The sequence below is a fragment of the Squalius cephalus genome (assembly GCF_949319135.1).
Source record: "Squalius cephalus genome assembly, chromosome: 3".
NCBI lineage: Eukaryota > Metazoa > Chordata > Actinopteri > Cypriniformes > Leuciscidae > Squalius > Squalius cephalus.
In genome coordinates, this window is record NC_137124.1 from 39620663 (window position 1) to 39647290 (window position 26628).

Consider the following 26628-nt stretch of genomic DNA (forward strand, 5'->3'; position numbering starts at 1 on the left):
TAAAAACGGATTTACAGAAATGGAGAAAGTGGTAAGTGTATGTGATGATTATCAGGGCCAGTATATATGCAGAAAAGCTGATAAAGACACAATATGTGTTTACGTTTAATATAATGTTTATAAATGTAATATAACTTTCCCTGTGCATGCTGTAATACGACTGGGGTTGCCCTTATACGTCATACTCCAGAATTCCACAAATGCTTAACTTATTGGGTATGTAAGCTATACTATACACAGGCAAACAGATGGACTCAGAATTTTAACATAACGCAAAGTTTCAAGCTAAGCGTTGAAATACTGGCATAAAAGTTGGTTGATATTTATTAATATAAATATGAGCTCATGCGGTAGTGAAAAAATAGCAATATTTACACAATATTTGACAGTTTATTTTATTAAATATAAAAAGTCTAAAAGGTGTGCATCACGCCTGACTCCTACATAAACACTTTACAGTTGGTTTTATGACTGTAAGTCATTCTCTTCAAAATGCAACGGAAGTTAGAAACGTGCATACCAATGTCGTATTTAACTTTAAAGACGGTCCCTAAAATTGTTAACATTGAACTAAGCATTGTCCCATAAAGAAAACGCTTAATGTGGTTTACTGTGATGATAAAAGACCAAATTCGGCATAATATACTATGTACAGTTAAGCAGATGAGCCCAGAATATAAATGCAATGTGCAAAGTTTCACGTTTACCGTTTTCATCCCATAGAAATCCATTATAAAGAAAATGCCTAGCGTGCAGCTGCTTGCATCACCAATATAGCGAGTTTGGTCTTTTTATAGCCTATATGCATAAAGCCAAGTTAAGCGTTTTTTTTTTTATTTAAGATTTAATGATTTTCTACGGCAAAGCAATTTCTGTGCTCATCTGCTTGTTGTATATAGTATATAGTGTGTATATTGTAGATAAAGTTTATACTGAATTTGATCTTTATTACTGTATATGTCTAATAAGACACGTTAAGCGTTTTCTTTACAACAGGTTTATATAGGAGGGAAACTTGAAACCTTGCATGTTAAGTTCATATTCTGAGTGGATCTGCTTACCTGAATATAGTATGCACCATTAATAATGTTTATACTGAGTTTGGTCTTGTATTAGTCCATTATGCCACATTAAGCATTTTTCACATTAAGAGTTGTTGGGGAATCCTGGAGTATTCAACAAGTTTTTTTTTTGTTTCAAATACATTTGTCATTGTTTTACTTCCATTGAGAATGTTAAAGGGGTGGTTGAGTGTGATTTCACTTTTCTAACTTTAGTTAGTGTGTAATGTTGCTGTTTGAACATAAACAAGATCTGCAAAGTTACAACGCTCAAAGTTCTAAGCAAAGGAAGATATTTGCTTTTAAAGAAAAGGACTACAACAAACGGCTGGTTGGGACTACACGACATTCCTCTCGGGTTAGTGACATCACTAACCCTAGAATTTGCATAAACCCCACCCACGGGAACACGCAGTCCATGTTGAGAAGAGGAAAAGTTGTTGTAAGAGTACATTTGTGAGTCAGCTCAAACTTTAGCATCCATCTTTTCACATGTAATAGAAAGTCACTCTGTGTGCATCTCACAACAGTTCATATATGAGCAATTTATAGATTTATCATGACAGTATATCCTAATTGAAGATAGTTAACTCCACATCAGCAACATAAATTAAAAAAAAAAAAAAAATTAAAAAAAAAAAAACATCATCAACTAACCATTCAGAGACGTCCTGTTGCATTCTACATGTTGTCACTTCTTCTTGAGTCTCTCCATCCTTATCTGACTCCGTTTAACATTAAAGGCAGAACAGTTTCTGTCATTTTAGTGTGTCTGCGTGAGGTAATAGCAGCTGCTAACAGACACAAGCTCTTGAAACCCCGCCCTCTGCAGCAGCTCATTTGCATTTAAAGGGCCAGGCACAAAACGGTGCGTTTTTGCAAACACTCAAAAAGTGACAACTTTAACTTGCTATATAAAAATATCTGTGGGGTATTTTGCGCTAAAACTTCACACACACACTCTGGGGACATCATAGATATATTTTACATCTTGTGAAAAGGGCATTATACCACCCCTTTAAGACTGTTTAAAGGTCCCATATTATGCCCCTTTTCACAAGATGTAAAATAAGTCTTTGATGTCTCCAGAGTGTGTGTGTGAAGTTTCAGCTCAAAATACCCAACAGATCATTTTTTACAGCATGTTTAAATTGTCATTTTTTGGGGCTCAGAAAAACGAGCTGTTTTAGTGTGTGCCCTTTAAATGCAAATAAGCTTCTGCTGCACGACACAGGGGGCGGAGCCTCACGAGCTCGCGCTCAGTCTTTTAGGACAATTTCATCTCACGGAATGATGATAATATCAGAAACTCTCAGTAACGGTGTTCATTTCGAGTCGGACAATAATGCCTACAGAGTCAGAGTGCTGTATAGAGATGAAACAGGTATAGTTTAGTAGTTTAATTACGGTTATTATAACGTATTTGTCATCTGCTTGTACTGTATGTATCCATTATTTATTAATAGCCTACAAGTCTGCTGTCTGAATGATGATCAAACATATACTGATGAGTTTAATAAAGTTCATTGTACATCACACAAAAGATGAAGCGTCCGTTTTACTTCAGAAAATCACCGTAAGAACTGAGTAAACACAGTAAGTTATAAGAAGTGCGCAAGTACATAAACGAATTTCAGTAGAGATGAGGGAGCATTTCTGTGGGCGGAGGTTAGTCAAAAAACTGTTCTAGTGACGTCATTAAAGAAGGAAGTAGAGGGGTGTAGTCCAAACGGGCCGTTCGCTGTAGGCGACTTCTGTTAAATAAAATATCTCGCTTGGCATTGAACTTTGAGCTTTATAATTTTACAGATATTATTTATGCTCTAACAGCAACATTACACACTAACTAAAGTTTGAAGCATGGGATCACGAAGAACAGGACCTTTAAAAAATTAGCCAAAGCAATTAAGAACAACTGTAACTTTTTATTTATGGAATTGTATAAGCAATGTTACACTTGCTACTGGTCTGAGTATCAGCTGATATTCAAAAGTATAGCATTCTTGCTCATGATATTGATTAAATATACAAAATATTCATATTTTCACTTACATACCTGCTCTGCCCATCAACTCATATACACCGGTGTCAGTGTTGCCATCATTGTCATCAAAAACCTATGAGAACATTGTTAATGACACATGAATAACAAATGACAACATTTTAAAATAGCATATATTTGACCAAAAAGATCAACACAATCCTTGTTAAATGTACAAACATCAAAGTAACATACATTTTTTCAAGTGCTTTAGAAAAAAGAAAAATGTTTGGTTAAACTGCTGATGTACTATAGATCAGGTCTTCTATAATGATTCAGAACTGCTTGAATATGACAGTATTTGTCATAGATCGCACCTCTGTGGCTCTCTCCGCTCATCAAAGAACACCTTCACCGGAGTATTGAGCTTCATTTCCCATAAGCCCCGTACCTAGGTCTAATCACCTGCACAGGTGTTCCCACTTCTCCCCTCTATATAAACTGTCTTCTGACTCTCACACATTGCGAAATCTTGTTCTGCCCCGGCTAACATTACCAAGCGTTTTTCTTCTGTTTTTGATTCCCCGTGTACTGACCTGTGACTGTTTACTGATTCCCGTTTCTTCGTCTGCTGCCTGCCCTGACCTTTGCCTGTTATCGTTTTGATTCTGGATATTGCTGCCTGCCCTGACCTCTGCCTGGTATCATTTATGATCTTGGATTTCCTTCGACATTGTCTACGCTGTTCTCTGATTACTGCCTGTTTGACTATTCTTAATAAACATACTGCAAATGGATCCGAATGTCTCTGACTCTGCATCACAGAAGACTTCGCCACCACAGGATCCAGCAGCAATGTATCGTCTAACCACTGAAGTTACATCTCAAGCGTCTGTGCTGGCTGCCCACCATCAACAACTCGTCAAGTTGACTGCGCTTACCGAGGAGCTTGTGAGATCCATGCAGGAACTCACCACACAAGCCGCCGCATCAGCTCCTACTGCGGCAGCTCCGGATCAGCCAACCCAGAGTGTGAGTACTCCATCCAGCAATCCTCGTCTATCCCTCCCTGATAAATATGATGGATCCTCTGCAAAGTGTAAAGGATTTCTGTTGCAATGCTCAATATTTATCAATCAGCAACCACAGTTTTACCATACTGACGACAGTCGAGTATCATTCATCTGCTCACTGCTAACCGGAAGGGCCCTGGAGTGGGCGACGGCGCTATGGCATGGTGGTCAACTATTATTTCCCTCATATAACAGTTTCCTTCATCAGTTTAGAGAGGTGTTCGAACATCCCGCCGGTGGAAAGGAACCGGGTGAGCTTCTACTTTCTCTACATCAGGGCGGATCTTCGGCTGCAGATTACACCCTCTCTTTCCGCAATCTAGCTGCAAAAACTGGTTGGAAAGATGATCCGTTGAAGTTACTTTATCGCAAGGGTCTCAATACTAATCTGCAAGGGGAATTGGCATGTCGGGGTGAGGGGAAATCACTCAATCAGCTCATGGATCTGGCCATTCGTCTTGACAATCTGATGCAAGCTCGGAGTGTCCCGCAGATGCACCGAGTCACTGAATATCCCTCCGCCAGTCAAGAATCCGAACCCATGCAGATCGGCTACACTCGCCAAACGCCCGAGGAGAGAGAGAGAAGATTACGCAATCATTTATGCTTGTACTGTGGACAATTCGGCCACATGAGGGCGACCTGTCTTAATCGGCCAATCTCCCGAGATTCGACTGCGGTGAGTTCCCATCTCTGCTCTTCAAGATCCTTTGAACTAGCTGTCACTCTGCATTTTGGTAATGAAATAGTTAATACTACCGCTTTAATAGACTCTGGAGCCACAGGAAATTTCATTGATCTGTCTTTCGCTAAAACTCATCACCTTTCTCTTCTTCCATGTAAATCCCGGGTGGCAGTGGCAGCATTTGACGGACGCCCTTTGGGTACAGGCAAGATCCAATACATCTCTCAAGAAATCACCTTATGTACAAGCACTCTTCACGCTGAACTCATTCAACTATTCACCATTGAATCCCCACGACACCCCATCATTCTCGGTCTACCCTGGCTGGAAAAGCACAATCCCACAATTTCATGGACCGAAAAGCAGATAACCCAATGGTCTAAAGCCTGTCAAGAAGAATGTCTGCACTCTCTCACCAAGATCACTCCCATTACCACCAACTCTGAGAATCCCGATCTTCAGAAGATTCCTGTTCAGCATCACGATCTCTCTCTAGCCTTCAGCGAGAGCCGAGCCACTCAACTTCCTCCTCACCGATCCAGTGACTGTGCTATTGATCTCATCCCAGGAGCCATTCCCACACGAGGAAGAATTTTTCCTCTCTTGCAGCCCGAATCCGAAGCCATGAGAACTTACATAGAGGAACAGCTTTCTAGGGGTTTCATAAAACCATCCACTTCCCCCGCTTCAGCCGGATTCTTCTTCATGAAGAAAAAGGATGGAGGGCTGCGTCTTTGTATCGATTATCGCAGTCTCAACGAAATCACGGTAAAATTTCGCTATCCTTTGCCTTTAGTTCCAGCTGCCCTCGAACAGCTCCATACCGCGAGGTACTTCACAAAGTTGGATTTGCGAAACGCCTATAATCTCATTCGGATCAGAGAGGGAGACGAGTGGAAAACAGCTTTCTCAACTAATACTGGGCACTATGAATATCACGTGATGCCGTTCGGGCTCGCCAACAGTCCTTCCGTATTCCAGGCCTTTGTCAACAAGGTCTTCCGAGACATGCTCAATCAGAACCTCATTGTCTACATCGATGATATTCTTATCTATTCTGAGACTTTTGAGGATCACTTGAAAAATGTAAGAGCAGTGCTTCAACGTCTCATTGAGAACCAACTGTACGCCAAACTACAGAAATGTGACTTTCATCAGACACAAATCGGCTTCTTGGGTTACATCATCAGTGCTGAGGGGGTGACCATGGATAACGGCAAGGTACGAGCAGTTGTAAATTGGCCACAGCCCACCAATGTGAAAGAATTACAACGTTTACTGGGCTTTGCCAACTTCTATCGACGGTTCATTAGAAACTTCAGCATCACGGCAGCACCCCTCACATCCCTACTTCAGAGCGGAGGACATCGGTTAAAGTGGTCATCCAAGAGTATTGCAGCATTACAACAGCTCAAAGAGAAGTTCACTACAGCTCCCATTCTGCACCATCCAGATCCCGAGCGGGAGTTTATTGTGGAGGTGGATGCGTCTAATACAGGAATCGGGGCCATACTGTCACAACGGCATGGAGATCCAGCGAAACTATTCCCCTGTGCCTACCATTCCCGCAAACTTACTCCAGCAGAACGAAACTACGATGTGGGTGACAGGGAACTTCTGGCGATGAAGGCAGCATTTGAAGAATGGCGGCATTGGTTGGAGGGAGCTCATCTGCCCTTTACGGTACTAAGTGACCACCGTAATTTAGAGTACATTAAGGCTGCCAAAAGACTGAACCCCAGACAGGCCAGGTGGTCCCTCTTCTTCACCAGATTCAATTTCAAGGTAACATATCGCCCAGGTTCAAAGAATGGCAAGGCCGACGCTCTGTCTCATCAGTTTGTCAGCTCCTCTAATCCTCCTACATCTGATCCCATACTTCCGACGACACTTATTCTCGCCCCGGTCCAGTGGGACATAATGACAGAGATTTCATCCGCACAGATTGAGGAACAATCACCGCCTGAATGCCCTCCGGATCGTACCTACGTGCCTACCTGTCTCCGCACACGAGTGTTATAATGGGTGCATAATACTCCCAGCGCTGGACATCCTGGGATCACAGCTACTACTCATCTGATGACGAATCGTTTCTGGTGGCCGACACTTCAAGCCGATGTGATCACCTTCGTGCATCAGTGCACCACTTGCAACATTGTCAAATCATCCCATCAGAGACCGGCCGGATTACTTCAACCACTACCTGTGCCACGACGTTCATGGTCTCACATTGCTATTGACTTTATAACCGATCTACCTCCCTCCCAGAACTACATGACCATTCTGACCGTGGTTGATCGATTCTCGAAGGCCTGCAGATTCATTCCTTTGGCCAAACTACCCACAGCTTTGCAAACAGCAGAGGCTTTGGTACAACAAGTCTTCAGACTGTACAGATTACCTGAGGATATAGTATCAGATAGGGGTCCCCAATTCACCTCTCGTGTTTGGCAGGCGTTATGTGGTCAACTCAACATTAATGTCAGTTTAACCTCCGGCTATCATCCACAGTCCAACGGTCAAGTAGATAGGTTAAATCAGGAGCTTACACGCTTTCTACGTACCTACTGTCATCAGAACCAGCAGGATTGGAGCTGTTTCCTCATGTGGGCCGAGTACGCCCAGAATTCATTGCGCAAACCCTCTACTGGACTCACCCCCTTCCAATGTGTGCTAGGTTATCAACCCCCTCTGTTTCCCTGGTCCGGGGAACCCACCGATCTCCCGGCCGTTAATGCTTGGCTACAGAGAAGTGAAGAAACCTGGAATAATGTTCACGTACACCTTCAACGAGCGGTTCGCAGAGTCAGAGAACAGGCTGATCGTCACCGGAGAAGGGGACCTGAGTACGTTCCGGGACAGTGGGTGTGGCTGTCATCCAGGGACCTCCATCTTCGACTTCCCAGCAAGAAGCTATGTCCTAGGTACGTGGGTCCATTTAAGATTCTTAGACAAATAACACCAGTTTCATACCGTCTAGCATTGCCATCCATTTATCGCATATCTCCCACTTTTCATGTTTCATTGCTCAAACCTGCCGGTGTTCCGAGTGGAGAGAGGGACCAGGATGAGGCTGCGGAGGAGAGCTCCCCTCCAATTATCATCGAGGGCGAGGAGGCTTACCAAGTAAAGGAGATTCTCGATTCAAGATGCCGAGGCAGGGAGTTACAGTACTTGATCGATTGTGAGGGGTATGGTCCAGAGGAAAGATCCTGGGTGAGATCACTGGACATACTGGATCCCGCACTTACCACCGAGTTTCATCAAAACCACCCTACAAGACCTGCCCCCAGACCCCGTGGAAGACCTCGGCGTGGCACTGGTCCTCGCTTCAGGAGCCGTTCGCAGGAGGGGGGCTCTGTCATAGATTGCACCTCTGTGGCTCTCTCCACTCATCAAAGAACACCTTCACCGGAGTATTGATCTTCATTTCCCATAAGCCCCGTACCTAGGTCTAATCACCTCCACAGGTGTTCCCACTTCTCCCCTCTATATGAACTGCCTTCTGACTCTCACACATTGCGAAGTCTTGTTCTGCCCCGGCTAACATTACCAAGCGTTTTTCTTCTGTTTTTGATTTTGACGTCTCTGACTCTGCATCACAGTATTAGAACAGACAAGATAATATGTCGTTTACTGGCAGACTGTAAAGTTGGTCAGTTCAACCAATTTTAAACAGTTCAAACAATAAATACAAAATGATAAGTAGGCACACTACAAAGTGTTAACTTAAGTGTAATGCACACTTCTTTCTTTCTGCCACTCTCTGTGTTCTGTTCCTTAGCAACCTGCTACTATTCACTTGTGATAACAGCCTCCACTTCTTTCCCTTCAATATTGATTATGCACATTATGCATTCAGTGTTATGAATATATTCATTAGAGTAGAAAAGGAGAATTAACAGATAGACAAGACAAGCTAATTACACATCACAAGTTGAGGGGTTGTGAAATACAGCTGCTTTGATGTTGGGCATGAGTGTAACATTATCATTTATCCACAAGTGCTCTCTTGTTGTGATGAATAATTCAAATATTTTTCTGTTGTCAGAGAAATAATCTGACATGTCAACAAACTGACTGACAGACAAGCAATAAAAAAGACCAAGCTGTGGGTTAAATCACCATGTTGCTTATTGAAACTATATTTGGAAATGATTTGATTCAGTTTTTAATAACCATGTTTTCAAATGCATGTTTATGGCATTGCTCTTGTCCTAAAGTTACACATCTTATCTAGTGCATGACTAAAGTGTAGGCTAAAAAAAATCTTGAGACTGAAGTACTTATAAGAACGCTAAATGTGGCTTAATGCATATTAGAATGTCCCCTTATTATGTCGAAATAACGAGTTATGTTGAAATAATGAGATATTTATGTCAAAATAACGACTTGTGTCTAAATAACGAGATATTATGTGGAAATAACGACTTATGACGAAATAACGACTTATTATGTAGAAATAACGAGATATTATGTTGAAATAACGACTTATGTCAAAATAACGAGATATTTCGAAACAACGACTTAATATCTCAAAATAACGAGATAAGTTTTCTTTTTCTTTTTTTTCAACTTGCGGTTCAGGGCTTCCGTAACAATCAGTGCCAAAGGGTCAATTACAAAGTGTGTATAAGACAAATAAGAACCTTCTAGAAAATTTTCAAATAAGAAAATTTTAATCCGAAGCAAATTATAGTGATTTTCTTGGGGAATCAAAGCCATAACCTTTATCAATATTGCCATTCTACAGGAATTACAAGGCATTACAAGAACTCTAAAACATTTCATAGGGCAAGAAGCTCTTTTCCTTTCTGCCTGCTGCTTCTCCTTCCAGCCATACCTCAGGACATGTTAATGTGACTGAGAGGGGAACAATGAGACAACAATAGAATATATATACAGGTGCTGGTCATATAATTAGAATATCATCATATCAATATTAGGATTTGCACCTGCCCACACTGCCAAAATAACCAAAACCTGGTTCAATGACCATGGGATTACTGTGTAATTACTGTGTGATTTCATGTAATATTCTAATTTTCTGAGATTTTGATTGTGTGGTTTTCACAAGCTGTAAGCCATAATCATCAAAATTATAACAAATAAAGGCTTGAAATATCTCACTTTGCATGTAATGAGTCTATATAATATACAAGTTTCACTTTTTGAATAGAATAACTGAAATAAATAAACTTTTTGATGATATTCTAATTATATGACCAGCACCTGTATATATATAAATATATATATATACATATATATATATATATATATATATATATATAGGAGTATGTGTGATTCTATGTAGAAAACAAATTTTTGTTTGCTTGATTTTTCTTCAATCGATGAGCAATTATGGTGACATTGCCAAATGGTCATAAAGTTTACCCTAACAACACTATATCATGTTTCAGGCTGGAGTGGGGTTAAAATGCCCCCTCTATAGCTTTTTAATATATGATTTTTAAATCAAAACAAATTTAGTTTACCATTTATTTCACAAATTATGCTGCGTCATTAATAACCATTCAAAATAAATATATTTACATTAATATGGATTCTGCTATTTTGAAACCTATATTGTGCACCCTTCCTAAAACTACATTTAAAGACCTCATTGTGGCATCACATCACATCACACCAAGTTACACAAAGTTTTTCTGTGAATGCAGTTTGAGTGACTGAGAATGGAAATGTATCTCAATAAAATCACAGTAATATTTATTAGCATGCAAAAATGGTCATATTTGAGATCCAAATCCTTCAAAAAGCCCACAGCTGAATTGTGATAAGACCATGTTACTCATCTATTTTGTGAATATATGTCAACAACTATATACTTTAAAGCAAGCTAAATGTCTTATCAGGGAAATGTGTAAAGTTGATTTGACTATTACACACTAACTGAAAGCCCCCACTGTTAAACATTGCTGAGGAAGATGCTGTGAGGCTGTCATTCAAATATCAAACAAATCTCAGTGCTATGCCAGTATCCTGCTGGTAATAATGCATTCATTCAATGACTGTGCTCAAGTTGGACTGAAAATGCAATAAAAAGTAATGGCTGTTTGATGAAGGATCATTAGTAAAGATGCAACACACCATGGATGTTAAAATGTAAAGGGAGACTGTTCTCTCTCTGAGAAGTAGTTCACTCAAAAATGAAAATTCTGTCATCATTTACTCACCATCATGTTGTTCAAAACCCGTAATGTTCTAGATGTGACATGCTGATGTAAAGCCCACACATACTGAGCTGTCAGTGAAAGCTTACTGAAGTTAATTTAACACAATTTATATTATGTGGTGTATTAAGGGAGTTAGCACAGATAACACTTTCTTTAGTCAAAAGAGACCATCTTAAGCCAAATGCAGAATGGTGTAAGACTGAAAATACTGGTTGAGGCCCTGGTCTGAGACAAAGGGCTAATTACCATTTGACCTCCCCCATACGACCTCACTTCCGCAAACTACTAAGAACTCACACAAGAATATGGTTTAATGTGAATGTTTATCATTGACTGTTATGTTTTTGGTGTCATTTGAAATGTCTCAAAGTGAGTGGTACAGATATCTCATATCCAGATAGATAAAATAAAAGGTAATAAGGTTTTAAGAGTTTATGGATAACTGACTTACAAAGGAAGGTGGTCTCTCAAGCAAATGGTCACCCACCCCCATGAAGGTGCAACCACTGCATGCAAATTTCTTTTGTTAGCACATGTTTCCATGTGAAAGAGGTCTGACTATTTAATGAGATGCAGCAGAGAGTTCGGGGCCTTTTCTGTATTTCAGATCGGTCCGTTAGGCTGAGAGATATAGATCTCTCAGCCTCACGTATTTCTTAATGTTGGGTTTGCATCTTCTCTCTATTCCAGAGCATTTGATGTTTTGTATCGATTATCTTTGAATTGATTATGAAATTGGCATGATACATTTACCTGACATAATAAATTGTTACATTTGATTATTCTAAATGACTTTGATATTATTTTCATTGAAGAGTTAAACGGAATAGTCAAACATTCACTCATGATTAATGATCCACAGATATCATTAAAACCCTGTCATTTATGGAGTCAGATGAAATAAACGAGAGAATACATAACTAAATGTATTGTAAATTTAACCAACCAACACTTTGCATGAGTGAGGACAGAGCACGTGATAACCTTCCCCGTGTATTGGCGAACCGGCAGATTGGACCAATATATCGGGCCTTACAATGGAATACTTAAACTTCAAAATGTTGATTTTGTTTAACCAAAATGTTTCTGTTTGTCTGTTTCTGGCTAATGTTTGACCAGCACTGGTGAAGCTTACCCTGAAGGGCTTAAAGTGCTTGCCCCTGTAATGGAGCTGACCTGATGTTTGTTTATGTGAAATTTGTGATGATTTATACAATTCTTGCACAAAAGTTTACCAAATAGAATGTCAAAGATATATTTGAACCAGCCCTTGATCTATGGAAAATATGACATGATAACAACAGAGCATTTGCATGGAAAAAAATAATTAATGCAATTTCTCTGCTTTTTCCCCAGTTCATAACCTCCACAAATTAACCCATACAGAGAACACTCTGTATGAGAGAATGAGAGGGTAACACTTTAGAATATGGTGAACAAATGAGTAACACAAAATTAACATTCTAGTAACTACTATTAACTATCAAGTTAATTGCAGTAGTTAAGTATTAGCTAAACAGTAACTACTACTCTCATGCCTCTTCATACCTTTCAACTACAGTTTCATAACAATGTGAAATGTATCAATAACATTTTAACCACTTTTACAACTAAGCTTACATATTCAAAAGTTAATAGCAGACTAATGGTTACGGTAAATTGTTAATTTTGTTCAATTTTAGTACATCAGTCCTGTTACAGCAGTATTAACTATGGATAATTTGAAAATAAATAGCTTTTTATTAGGTTTTTGGGATGTTATTCCTGTGGGCAATTATTGGGCATCCCTCTGAACTTCACCCTTATTTGTATTAATTTTCCCTGCCACATTATTATTACTACTTAAATAAAGAGAAGATAGCTTAGGTGAGATCTGATCTCACCATCATTGAGTCTGTCTGTGATTATATGAAGAAACAGAAAAACTCAGACTAAATCCATAAGAACTGTGGTAACGTCTCCAAGACACTTGGAGAAACCTACCTTCAAAGCTACAGTACTGTGAAACGTTTTAGGCACTTGTGTAAAAGTGCTGTAAAGTAAAGAGCTTTCAAAAATAATGTAAATTATAAAAAATAGATTTTATTTATCAATTAACTTCTATTAACTAAATCAAATCAATATTTGGTATGACCACCCTTTGTGTTTAAAACAGCTTTTGCCCTAGGTACACTTGTTCATAGTTTTTCAGCTAGCTTTGATATTTCCTACTGACACAACACAGCAAAAGATTTAAATAACTGGCTTAAAACCTTTTTTTTTTTTTTGGTAAAAATACAAACGTGCCTAAGGCTTTTGCACAGTAGCCTACTGTTCCCATTCAGTCAGTCACGTTCGACGTTATGTCGATACTGAAGGAATGGGGTCTCATCTGGGAGCCCAATCACCTCCAAGTGCTAACTAAACGAGCCAATGGACATTGACCAGTGAGATTTGCATGCTGAGTAACACCCACCCGCATATACATTCAATTCATTCATATTTTGCTTCGGGGCCGAGCGATTGTGACAGCGATTGCTCATTCCAATAATCCTTCTATGAAAGCATTTCTTCAGAGAAAGAGCACACAGCAATATTAATTGCTAAAGAGGAGTTCATCTCCAAAAATAGCAATTTGAATTGCTTTGAAAGCAGTTCATCTCTCTTCTGGTGTGAAGGCACATCCAGCAGGGATTCCCATCCAGCCTGCTGTGCACAGAGAAGTGCAGTGTTTCACCTCTTGGCGCTTTGCTGTTCAGAGCAGGCGGGTGGCAAGCGTCTTTTTAAAGATGTTTTTCTGTTTGTTTTTTTCTGGATACAGTCGTTTACTGACTTCATCTGATGGCCATGATCGCTATCTCACATGCCTGGGAAAACAGCATGCTGCGAGAGTGCTCGCTGATGGTACATGCTCTCACTGCAAGAGCATGTCCATGTTGGCACTGCAGTCGTGACTCTTCTTTAATACGGGGGTATGAGTCCTTCTCATAGCAGAGCCACGGACCACTGTGCCCAGAGGGGTCGTGGTTGGATGATTGGTTCCTGGGTGCGGTGTGCGGTTCACAGCCGTATTCCACCCCAGTGCCTTTCTTCCAGGAAGTGCATGAGGAGGTTCAGAAGTCGTGGAAGACACCTTTTACTGCCCCAAGCCTCTCTGTTGCCTCCTCCACTCTCACCACCCTTGAATGGCGGGGTCGCCAAGGGTTGCGTGGACATTACACAGGTGGAGTGTGCAGTTGCAGTGCATTTATGCCTGCAAAGTGTTGCCACCTGGCGGAATCGTCAACGCCTCCCATCCAAGGTATGTAAGACGGCAGCAGCACTGGCTGCTAAGGCTTACAGTACTCCTGGACAGTCCGCCTCTGCCCTGCATGCCTTGGCCTTCCTGCAGGTCCATCAGGCAAAATCTCTAAAAGAGCTCCACGAGGGTAGTTCTGAGCTGGGGTTGTTGCAGGAACTGCGCACTGCGACCTCGCTATCCAGTCGTTGAAAGTCATGGTGCCAGACGATGTCCACCTTGGTGATCCAGGAACGCCATCTCTGGTTGGACCTGGCTGATAAAGAACACCGACAAAGTTTGCTTTCTCGACGCCCCCATCTCCCAGGCCGGCCTCTTCGGCGACACTGTCGAGGACTTCACCCAGCAGTTCCCTCGAAGAGTACATCTAAGCGGCCCTGATAAAGGTGGCAAAGAGATGAAGGGAGCTGTTCTGAACCAGGAGATGGTGAACGCACCACTCCTTCCCCAGAGGAGGGCAGGTTGGAGAAGGTTTTATTTCTGTTCTGATGCAGGTCCCAGGGCCAGTGGTACCCACTTTTTCAATAAAAGAGCAGTTTCCTCAACCTCTGGACCATACTGGGTCTGTGCTGACAGTGAGCAACACTCTGCTTGCTCTTTCTCAGCCACTCTTTTTCATTCACCACGGGCAGGGAGTTTGCATGTCAAGGACGCATTGCTTCCTCAAGCCTCCCAAGCCAGTTTCTCTCGGGACCCACAGAGCCAAGTAAGTGTCACACCACATTCACTGCCTCTATTTCAGGATGCTATGCTTCCAGGGTTAGGCCCCAGTGCACCTTGCTGTCCCTCCATGGGTACGTCTGTTGTCCCTCTGGTGCCACTCATGCGGAGCATGGGAGCCTGGCTAGCACTTCCCAGTCCGTCCCGTTGGCTCATTCTGACAATCAGACTCAGCTATGCGATTCTGTTTGCCAGGCATCCCCTCAGGTTCAATGGCGTCAGGTTTACCTCAGTGGCAAGCAAAGACGGGATGCCTGGCAAACAGACTCGCATAGCTGAGTCTGTCCTGCATGCGAAAATTACATTTTACATTTACATTTACATTTATTCATTTAGCTGACGCTTTTATCCAAAGCGACTTACAATTGCTATATATGTCAGAGGTCGCACGCCTCTGGAGCAACTAGGGGTTAAGTGTCTTGCTCAGAGACACATTGGTGTCTCACAGTGGATTCGAACCCGGGTCTCTCACACCAAAGGCATGTGTCTTATCCATTGCACCACACCACACCACCACACCAATTACGGTCCTCCTGGCGTAGAACGCAATAGAGTCTGTCCCTCCAGCAGAGATAAAGTCAGGGTTTTACAGTCCATACTTTAAGGGTAACTCTCGCCAAAATGCAACCTAGGGTTCTTTTTGTTAATCTACCCGAGGTGAACTTTCGTTTAAAAGCATAATTAGAATGGAAACGCCACTTTTAAGTTTGACCGTATTTTCGGTGCCTTTTGCCTTTTGAATGGGAGTGCTTGGGGCACTTCTATGATAGCATCAAAAATCATTATTTTTAAAACACTAAGAAGGCTCGACACAACATCACCAGGGGCTCTACACATGAACTCGAGCATTGAGAACATTGTTTGTGTACACAGAGTTTACTAAAAAGAAATATTTTGAACAACTCACTGTAGCTGTGTCCGCCGGCATTTTGACAGTCAAAAATAGTCGATCTCCGAATGTGAATGAACTGACTCTGAATTTTAGTACTGCTTCTTATATGAGTATCCTTTTTCAAATACAAGGTCAATATTGATTTTCACTAACGACAAAACAACAAATTATCCGTGAATTTATATGGAACTAAGCTTTAGGAGCTTTCCATCTTTACTCTCCTCCCTGTTACGTTGCATTAAGGAACAGGTGGTGAACTTGCAAGCACTGCCCCCAGAGGAGGCAGACCCAGCCCTTGTGTTACTGTGTCCTTTTCATGTAAACCCTACATTCAGATTCATCAATCGGAATGAATTCAGTCCGATTGAAACAAAAGTTGTAAACATAGCCATTGTGATTATCCATTACCACTGCTCAGAGTATGAAAATCGAATTCCCTGCTCTTAGCAAAGCCATCCATTGGATTGACAAAATTGTTAAATTTTCTGTTTAAAATTTACAAGCAATGCAATTGAGATGCTTACACTTACATTTGCTTGTCATTTGAATTTGCATAATTACACAAGTTTTATAGAGCATAAAATCTTTAAAAAACGCATTGCACTAACTGTACTCTGATTTCCCTCAAAAAGAAAATCGAATTGGACAGGGTAAATTGTGTGATTCTTGATTAGTAATCCGGCCCCTTCTTATAAATGAGAAAAATGCTGTCCCTTGTCATCATCAAAGTTGCCCATCCCTGGTCTGCACACTGACTCAGCCAGCTTATGTTTCTTTGTTGACGATTGAAAACTGTAACAATTGACAATGCACTATGGAAATTATAAAGGCCCAACTGTCCAAGCAAGGTTTTGGAGTCTAAATTCCCAATGTTTGTGAAATAAAGATAACCACATGCAAGGTTTTACATAAACAAAATAATTTGTTTTCCATGTATCATATAACACAGTTTAAAAGTAGAGGCATACAACTGATGAGGATAGAAAGAGAGGGCAAGGGTATAGAGATGACGCAACTGCGAAAAAACAGAACTCAGTTAAGCAGAAACACTTTTTAATAAGATTTCTGTCTCAATGCTGTGCTGTTTGCAAAACAAAACAAGTGTAATTAGATGGGTAAAGGCTAATGGGAAAGCCAGGGAGATGCCACTTCTCTTTGACATTACTCTGGTACAAACTTGGATGGCAAATGAGCAAGCAGCCCTCAAGAATAATTTTTGTTTTCTTCCTGCATGATTAGCCTCTATCGATAGATTCATTAAATATGCATTGTAATATTGTTGTTTTGTTGTTTGAATAATGCATGAGGGCAGTAATAAAGGTAGGAGAGATTTGAAAGAAATGCCCTGGCTTGTCACAGTGGTTCAAATCTGTTATTCTATTGCCAAATTAAATTAAATTAAATTAAATTAATGTATCCTTATTGTTACGCAATGGCAGGGACGTGGAGAGGAAAGAAACCAGTCATGGAAACAGAATTATAATCCACACAAGGGAATCAGGAACATAATCCAAACAGAGAAACCAGGTGTGCAACAATATAGAACACACACATACAGGAACAACAACTCAAACACAAGGGTAAAAATACACAGGGAACACAAGGGCTAACCAGGGACAGGTGAAGGATATTACAGTAGTAACTATGGAAACAAATTAGGGTAACTATAGAAACTAACAAGATAGACAATGAAAACAAGGGAAAAATGAACTAAACACAGGAAGCCAGAACACAGAAACAATGAGACTTCTTACTTTAGGTCGATTGGTCGCTGATAGATTGCTCCTGTCTGCCTTGCTGCTGCTGTTGAGTTTGCGTCTGTAAGCTTCGTATATCTTTCTGTTTTAAATAATTATTTACTATCATTCCTTGTCGTTTATACTGCTAAATGTAGCTTACTCAACATCACACATTAACTTGACATTGCTAGCTTCAATCTAAATCGTTCTTGCTAGTACAACACGCTAGTAATTCACTACCCTGTTAGTGTGCCATCTGGGCGCTCTTTATTTTATTTATTTTTTATTGCGCGCTCTCGCCTTTTATGAGTTCATCAAACAAAGTAGGTGAGTAGGATCAGTCAACAAACACGTAGAGTTATGTCATCTTCTCCTCTTATTGTCACTTGCACTTCATGTAACATGTATAACATAGCCTTCTCTGTCAGCACAGGATTTACGATTACATGACGATTACATGACTTTAAATGAGTCCACCCCCCAAGATTACTGTTATAAACCTGTACCTCGTCTGAAAGGCAAAGGGAGAAGTGTTGCTGTAATTTATAGTAATATTTTCAGAATTACTAAGAAGTCTAGTTTCAAATATAATTCTTTTGAAGTGTTGGTGCTTAATGTAACAATATATAGTGTAAATGATAAATCATGTTTGAGATTTGTGCTGGCTACTGCATACAGGCAACCAGGGCACCATACAGACTTTATCAAAGAATTTGCTGACTTTCTATCAGAGTTAGTACTGGCTGCAGATAAAGTCCTAATTGTTGGTGAATTTACAGTTTTTCTCAATTGCTTAAACACTATAACCAGGCTTTTGAACAAAAATTTCAAAACCATAACGCCATTTATCTAAAAGCACACCCATTTCACTAAACTATAAACACTATTCCCTGTTTTGACACATGAGTCAGATTTGTTGAACTGTCACTGCAAAACTCTACACACAAATCCCTTCATTTCTCATTGCTTAGACCATGTTGTCATTTAGAAAGCACTAGCATTCAAAATTGTTCACTCAAGTCAGCACAGCTTCAGCTCAGTTAGCACAAAATTACCCAAGTGGAAACACTGAGAGTCAAAATTTAACACACATCAATCAGAACCTTCAATAGATATATAAAAGGGCCCAAATCAGTTTATTGTGTTTTGGAACAATGGATCCAGAAAGACATGCAGGAAGAGGGATAAGAATGAGGAGGAGGAAGGGCAAGGACAAGAAGACAAACAGTCTCAGATGAAATTCAAGCCACTCTAGTTGCCCATGTCTTTATCAATGGTATGACTATGAGGGAGGCTGGGCTACGAGTAAGGCCAAATTTGAGTCGCTTTACCGTCGCCTCGAGAACCTTCAGGGAGGAGTGGTGGCAAACAAAATTCTATCACGGAATAAGAGACAAACATTTCCAATAGTCTTTGATGAGGTTTATTTTCTTGCAAGAAAAGGCCAGCAGTCGTACAGTCAGACAGTGTGGCTGCAGAGTGTGACAGTGAAGGGAGGGCTTCCTTTCTCCTTTATAGTCTTGACTCCCAGAATGTTATCTTTCTAGGTATTTCAACCATATGTGGAACATTCTTAGACATGTCCATCATATTGTATCCTTGAGTGGAGGCCCTCCTGTTACGTCCCAACACTCTTTACCATTCCAATACGATTCGAATTCCATATTAGAATATGGTTTGTGTGTGTTCTTTTACTGTCATATGTTGGTCACACACATCTTACTGTAAGTAAATATAAAAAAAAATTAGAGGAGAGAGTTAAAAAAAAAAGTTAAAAAAAGAGTAAAACAGGAAAAAAAAAAAAATTGTGTGTGTGTGTGTTTTCTGTGTATGAATAAAAATGTGCCAATGTATCCACTGGTTGTGTCTTTTGTGTTCATCATGTGAAAAGGTTTGTGATGAGACTTCCGGTTTGGCTCGAAAGAGGATGACAGCATAGGAGAACGTGCTCCCGACCTTTGAGACGAAAACAGCCCACAGCAACTCGAAATCATAACGACTTTTGCAAAAAGTAAAAATAAGAAGGGGGCTTAAGATGCCAAAAATAAAAAATAAAAAGAAATCTACACAAAACGAGCTACACGAGAGAGATGGAGACGAACACACCTCGCCTGCTAGCAGTGTTATGGAGGATAACGACATTCTAACGGACGAAGGTGAACAAGCTAGCAACGCAAGTCTGGACCTTATACTCAGAGAATTGAGGGAATTTAGGAAAGATAATGACGCGCAACTAAATGGGATCCGAGAGGATATAAATAAGACAAATACGAGAGTGGAAGAGGCTGAGGAAAGGATCAAAGACGCAGAAACTCGAATACAAACTAACGAGGAAGCAGTAACTGAGATGCTTAAACTACATATTGAAATGGACGCTAAGCTGACGGATTTGGAGGGACGGTCCAGAAGAGAAAACATTAGGATACACGGTGTCAAAGAGGGATCAGAAGATGATGCACCATCAATGGTTGTTTTCGTGGAGCGTTTATTAAGGCACAAACTGGAGTTGCCGGAATCAGCTGAAGTGCGAGTTGAGAGAGCGCACCGCGCTCTCGTGCCAAAGCCACCGCCAAATGCGGCGCCAAGATCCATCGTTGCCAAAATAGCCAGCTACAGAACAAAAGAAGAAATATTAAAATTAGCCTGGCAGAAACGTGGGTTTGAGTACCTTGGTAACAAAGTTAACCTCGATCATGATTATGCACCTGAGGTTTTAAAGCAACGGAGGGAATATGCAGAGGTGAAATCTGTAGCGACAATGGGTAGGAACCAAAAACACAGACTAATCTTCTTCCAGAATATTAATTTAAACAGAATATTAATTCAAGATTTGGTCAGGACTTCGTATCCTCATCCATCTTGTCACGGGATCCAGGCGCCGACCAGTCTGACTAATTACAAGAGCCCCCAGCACTAACAAATAACTGGTCAATACTTGCTTTATTGCCAAAATACTGATTGGTTAAGAGAAAGACAGACCAAGGTCTCACACAAGAATCCTCACATTCCAGATTCAAATTACCCAACCCAGAGCCATGAATCATTTCAGTCTCCAGAAAGTCTGCTAACCAAAGACTTTTATTGGTTAACTGAAGGAAGAACTGGTCAACGTTTGATAGTTTTGCAAGACGGATCAGTTCAGAAAATGGTACTGCTGACCCCTGCGGCTAACAGACCCCATCTTGGTCCCATGAGAGATGAACAAAACCTCTCTTCAGCAGGAACTATCCATGACCTCAGATTGGAATGTCTAAACTTTACACACCAAAAAGACTTTACCTATCAAAATCCATAAAACTCATTCAAGAACAATTTTCAATGGACAACATCATACATCATTCTATGTGTTTCTACAATACATGTGTCCATTTAATATGCTTTAATCCCATATAATTCATGTAATTGTTATAATTATTAGATGTGTGAATGAAAGTGTGTACTGTTTCATATCAATGCCATCTTACGAACACAACTAGCATCTGTGTAAAATGTTTCATATTCTGATAATTAGAAATCATGCCTAAACTGTTGCATCTGGTCTTTTAGTTTCATTAGAGAACCCCCAGGGAAGACATGATTTATGACTTTGCAAACAAAGCCAGTGTCTAATTGGTCCGCTCCCTTCAAGAGGGGGGACAAACTTTTAGTTTAAAACCCTTAGACCCAAAAACAAAGCTCTCTCTCTCGCTGCTCTCGAAGCTCTCTCTCTGTGCTCTCGCTCTCTGAAAGAAAGGCTCTGCTATCACTCTCAAGAGAGATGGGCAGAAAAAGATGAAGATCTGAACCAGACTATAACCATGTAACTGAGGAGCAGACCAACCCAAATTAAGATCAGATGGGTTAGATTTATTCAAGCCATCTTACTATCGTCTAAATTTTCGTTTCTTTTCTGAGTATCATTTCCTTTATTTTCCGTTGTGAGTCTCGGTTCTGAGTTAAGTTGTGCGACAAGATTTTGAGCCACGTTTCTTCTGCAAAGCCAGCTTCAAACAAAGACTTTCATTCCGCCAGCACGCCACGTGACTGACCACGTGACCCAGACATCAGGCACGAGGAGACCAGCCAAACGGACCGGGAAAACCCCTTACACGCAACAAAAGGGAATCCCCAAAAGCAAAGACAAGCAAGTACTGCCTCCAGACTCTTAAACTGAACTGGTGTATTTGATACAGATTTAATAACCTAGGAAACGATAAAAGGGTTAAACTAATGATTGATGGTTCGTTCAGGTCATGTCTTACAAGTGCATATAGAAATTCGGAATTTCCTTCCTCTTACCCTTAAACTCATTCTTCCCAAACTCATTCTTCTTTTTGTATTTCTTTCTTTATTACTCTCTTCCTTTCCGCAACCTGTATGAATGTGTGTGTATGCGTGCGCGTGTGTTTGTGTTAGACATAGTTGTTAGAATAATCAAAAGAGTCTTGTTTGTGTTAGTTATGTGTTAGTATATAATCAATAAAGTATTGTTTGTATTTGAAAAGATATTGCTTGTGTATGTGCTTAACAAATTTATTGTCTTGAACTTCGATCAAAAGTTACCGATGCTTTTACCCTATTTCTTAATTTACTGTTAGGGGGTTATTCTTTCTTGGCCAGGAAGATATTATATTTCCTAGAGTTAATAATTGTTTATGCTTTCTGTTCATTGGATGAACTGATAAATGATCATATTATTGATTCTGTTACAGTAAATTCTGAAAATAATTAAATTATTAATTATTGATCATAATTCGTTATGAATAATAATTAATGATATTTATACGGGCGTATAAACGCTACAAATTTGTGTTAAAAGAGAATAAAATCCGGTTCCAAACTCCATTCCCAGCAAAGATGAGAGTATTTTATCCGGAGGGGCCGGTGTTATATGGCTCGGTGGAGGAGGCGACTAGCGACTTGGCGAAGAGGGGATTCCCGGTAACGATCATCAAACGCCCGGAGACGATTATAGAACAAATCCGACACCTAACGTGGCGTACAACGAAAAAGACCAGGGGTCAGATGAGTAAGGATCGGACCCGGGCTTACAAGGAGAAACTCCAAGCATTCAGACGACAGGAACAGGAGTAAAGACAGGACGTGAAAACTGACATATTACGGGGACTGACGGTGAGGTGTCTCTTTTTTTTTTTTCTTTTTTTTTTTTTTTTTTTTTTCCTCTCTTTCTTATTTTGTTTTCCTTTTCTCAAGACGTCCCCGAAGAGATAGTTAAGGTGAGACACATAAGGGATTTCTTTGTTTTAAAATTTGGAACTATGCTAAATGTGGCAACAGAAATCATCAAAATGGTCGGGTGTTCTATCTGTGCTGTGAAAAGAATGGACAGCGGCTGGACAGTGCATGAAGGCCCTCTCGCACATACAGGTGAGAGAGGCCCTCCTTCAAAGCCCCCCTTTCATCGGGGCTTACTCAGGGTCATTTGGATGACCCCGCAGTTGGAAGTCAACTTGTTTTTTATCTATCTTATATTTATTCAAAGACAATTTAATGTTTTTTTTTGCAGCTGTTGTTCTATACAGCTCTAATGTTTATATAGTGATTGTTTATGTATGTTCAGGGAGAGTATGGATTGTGCCAGGTTTTGTTATTTTAAAAACATCCAGACAATCAGACTATGGCTAATGGCAAGATAAAAATTACTTCATATAATGTAAACGGCTTATTGAATCCTATAAAACGTAATAAGATACTAGCTTAAATGAAAAAAAGAACAAGCACAAATAGTATATCTACAAGAAACCCACCTAGATGTGAAGGAACACGAGAAATTGAAAAGAATGGGTTTTACAAGCGTGTTTTCTTCTTCTTATAAAGGTGGACGAAGGAGAGGAATTGCTATCCTTATATCAAGCAAATTACATTTTGAAAAAGTATCTGAGATAAGTGACAGGGAGGGACGATTTATTTTAGTAAAAGGAAACATCGAGAGTAACCCAATAACGCTGCAAAACATATATGCACCACCCGGAAGTGACATCAACTTCTTTAAGAAAGTAGTTAATATGATGGTATCAGAGACAGTAGGCCTTCTAATCTGTGGGGGCGATTTAAATATACATTTACAGCCAAAACTAGATATTTCCAATGGGAAAGCCCAGAATACAAAGTTATTGATCAAGAAAATTAATACATTATTTGAGGAGGTTGGGTTAATTGATATATGGAGAGATTTGCATCCCAATCAAAGAGATTACACCCATTACTCCTCACCCCACTCACTATATACGAGAATAGATTATTTTCTAGTATTTGGAAAGGACAAAGATAAAATAAACACATGTGAAATTGGGACAATAGATTTGAGCGACCATGCACCGGTAAATTTGTCATTAGATCTAAACTTGCAACCAAAAATGAATAACTGGAAATTAAATTCAAGCCTGCTTAATGATCCACACTTTAAAGAACAGATAAAAAGAGAAATCCGCTTCTACTTGGAAATGAATGACAAAGGAGATGTATCCCCTCCCATTCTGTGGGACACCCTGGCGGTACTGAGAGGGAAAATCATAGCAATATCCTCCTATAAAAAAAAGATGAGAAATGAGAAATTGGGAGAATTACAAAATAAATTAAAAGAATAAGAGAAAAAACATAAAGAGCGAACAGCACAGCCTCTATTGGAGGAAATCATGAAAATAAGAAACGAAATTAATAATTTGACAACGTATGAAATCAAGAAAAATTTGATGTTCCTTAAACAAAGATATTATGAGGGCGGATCCAAATCAATGAAAGTTTTGGCCTGGAAACTTAAAAAGAAAATAGCACAGAACACAATTCATAAAATCAAAGATCCAGTGACTAAAATAGCAAAAAACAAACTAAATGAAATTTTAGAAGCCTTTGAAACATTCTATAAGACTCTTTACTCTAAAAAGACAGGAGGCAGCATGGCTGAAATAGATCATTTTTTGGATTCTCTGAAATTACCAGTGCTGGATGAAGAACAGAATAAAATAATGATAGAGGACATAACAGAGAAAGAGCTAAAAATGGCAATAAGTAAACTCAAATCAAATAAATCACCAGGATCAGATGGCTACACGGCAGAGTGGTATAAGGAGTTGAAAGAAGAGCTAATACCAGTAATTCTTCCTACTTTGAACTGGGCTCTAAAGAAAGCACAAACACCACCCAGTTGGAAGGAAGCAATAATATCTGCTATTCCAAAAGAAAATAAAGATAAATTAGAGTGTGGATCATACAGACCTATATCGGTTCTCAACATAGACTATAGGCTATTTACATTAATTGTGGCTAGACGACTAGAGAAATTTTTACCTAATCTAATACATAATGACCAAACAGGCTTTATTCGAGAGCGTCAAACGCAAGACAATATACGACGGACACTACAAATTATTAATCACATCCAAAAGAATAAAATAGCAGCTATGGTAATTAGTATTGATGCAGAAAAGGCTTTTGACTCAGTGAATTGGAGTTTTCTTTATCGAGTCTTACATAAATTTGGCCTACACGAGAGCATAATTAAAACAATACAAGCATTATATAATAAACCCAATGCTAGAAATAAGGTAAATGGCAGCTTATCTAATAGTATTACATTGGAAAGGGGCACGAGGCAAGGCTGTGCATGTTCACCACTTCTATTTGCATTGTATCTAGAACCGTTAACCCAATACATAAGACAAAACAAAGAAATAATAGGCATTAACATCCAGGATAAAGAGCACAAATTGGCCTGCTACGCGGACGATATTTTGATCTTTCTGGGTCAACCAACAAATTCCCTACCCAAATTAATGCAATCGTTTCAATATTTTGGCAGACTATCAGGATACAAAATTAACATAAATAAAACACAACTGCTAAAATACAACTACAGACCACCAGAGGAAATTAGGAGTAAATATGATTTAGCATGGGAAACGGAATATCTTAGATATTTGGGTGTTGTAATACCGAAGGATCTCACAGAACTATTTCAATATAATTACTCACCGATTCAAAAGAAAATTAAAGAGGATATAGAAAGATGGAATTTAATTCCAAACTTAAGTTTCAGTTCAAGAATAGACTCGATTAAAATGAACATCCTACCCAAATTACTTTATTTATTTCAAACCCTGCCGATAGAAATAGACCAAAAACTATTTAATGAATGGGACAAAATGTTGTCCAGATACATCTGGCAAGGTAAGAGACCCCGAATCCGATTTAAAACCCTCCAATTGACCAAAGCAAAAGGGGGATGGGGCCTTCCTTCCCTCAGAGATTATTATCTGGGCAGCACAATTGAGACCAATGATAAACTGGTGTAATCCATTTTATGATGCTCAGTGGAAAAAAATTTAAGAGGGTCTGACTTCCATCCCCATACAAGCACTTATAGCCGATAGCAGCCTGCAAGAATTCATAAAAAATACAGAAAACCCATGGTTAAAGTTGACACTTAAAATCTGGAAAACAGAAATAACAGAATACAAATTAGAAGAGGATATTGTGGTCCTTAAATGGTGTGCATATGACACGCAGTTTGTCCCAAATAAATTAGATACGAGATTTAAGGAATGGACAAATAAAGGAGTAACAGCTTTATGTAAGATAATAAAGGATAACACACTCCTTAGTTTTGAACAAATTAAAGAGAAATATGCTCTAGAGGCACAGGACTTCTATCGATACTTGCAGCTGAGACACTTTATCAGCGACAAGTTAAAGTATGTATCTGAATCAAGTACTCGGCTGTTAGATGTGTTCAAAAGGGCTTATGGTGCAAACAAAGATAGGGGTATTATTTCAGGTCTATATAAAGGGCTTATAAACAAGAAAGCACATTCAACCCTATACATCAAAACAAAGTGGGAAAGGGAAGGAGGAATAGATCTGTCAGAGGATGAATGGGAAATAATCTGGGAATATCAATGGAAATGTAGTAGCTCACAGAGTTGGAAGGAGTTTGGCTGGAAGAGCCTGATAAGATATTTTATTACACCTTATCAAAAATCACACTATAGAGGTAACTCCCCAGCCTGT

At 39.7% G+C, this 26628-nt stretch overlaps 1 protein-coding gene across 1 annotated transcript in view; it reads right to left on the reverse strand.

The window, feature by feature from the left end:
• LOC307155819 (B-cell scaffold protein with ankyrin repeats-like) overlaps positions 1 to 26628 on the reverse strand; it is a 241732-nt gene that overhangs the window by 38176 nt on the left and 176928 nt on the right. Inside the window, exon 8 of the mRNA XM_079866781.1 lies at positions 3118 to 3178. Within this exon, the coding sequence (XP_079722907.1) occupies positions 3118 to 3178 (61 nt within the window). The remainder of the gene's footprint in view (positions 1 to 3117; positions 3179 to 26628) is intronic.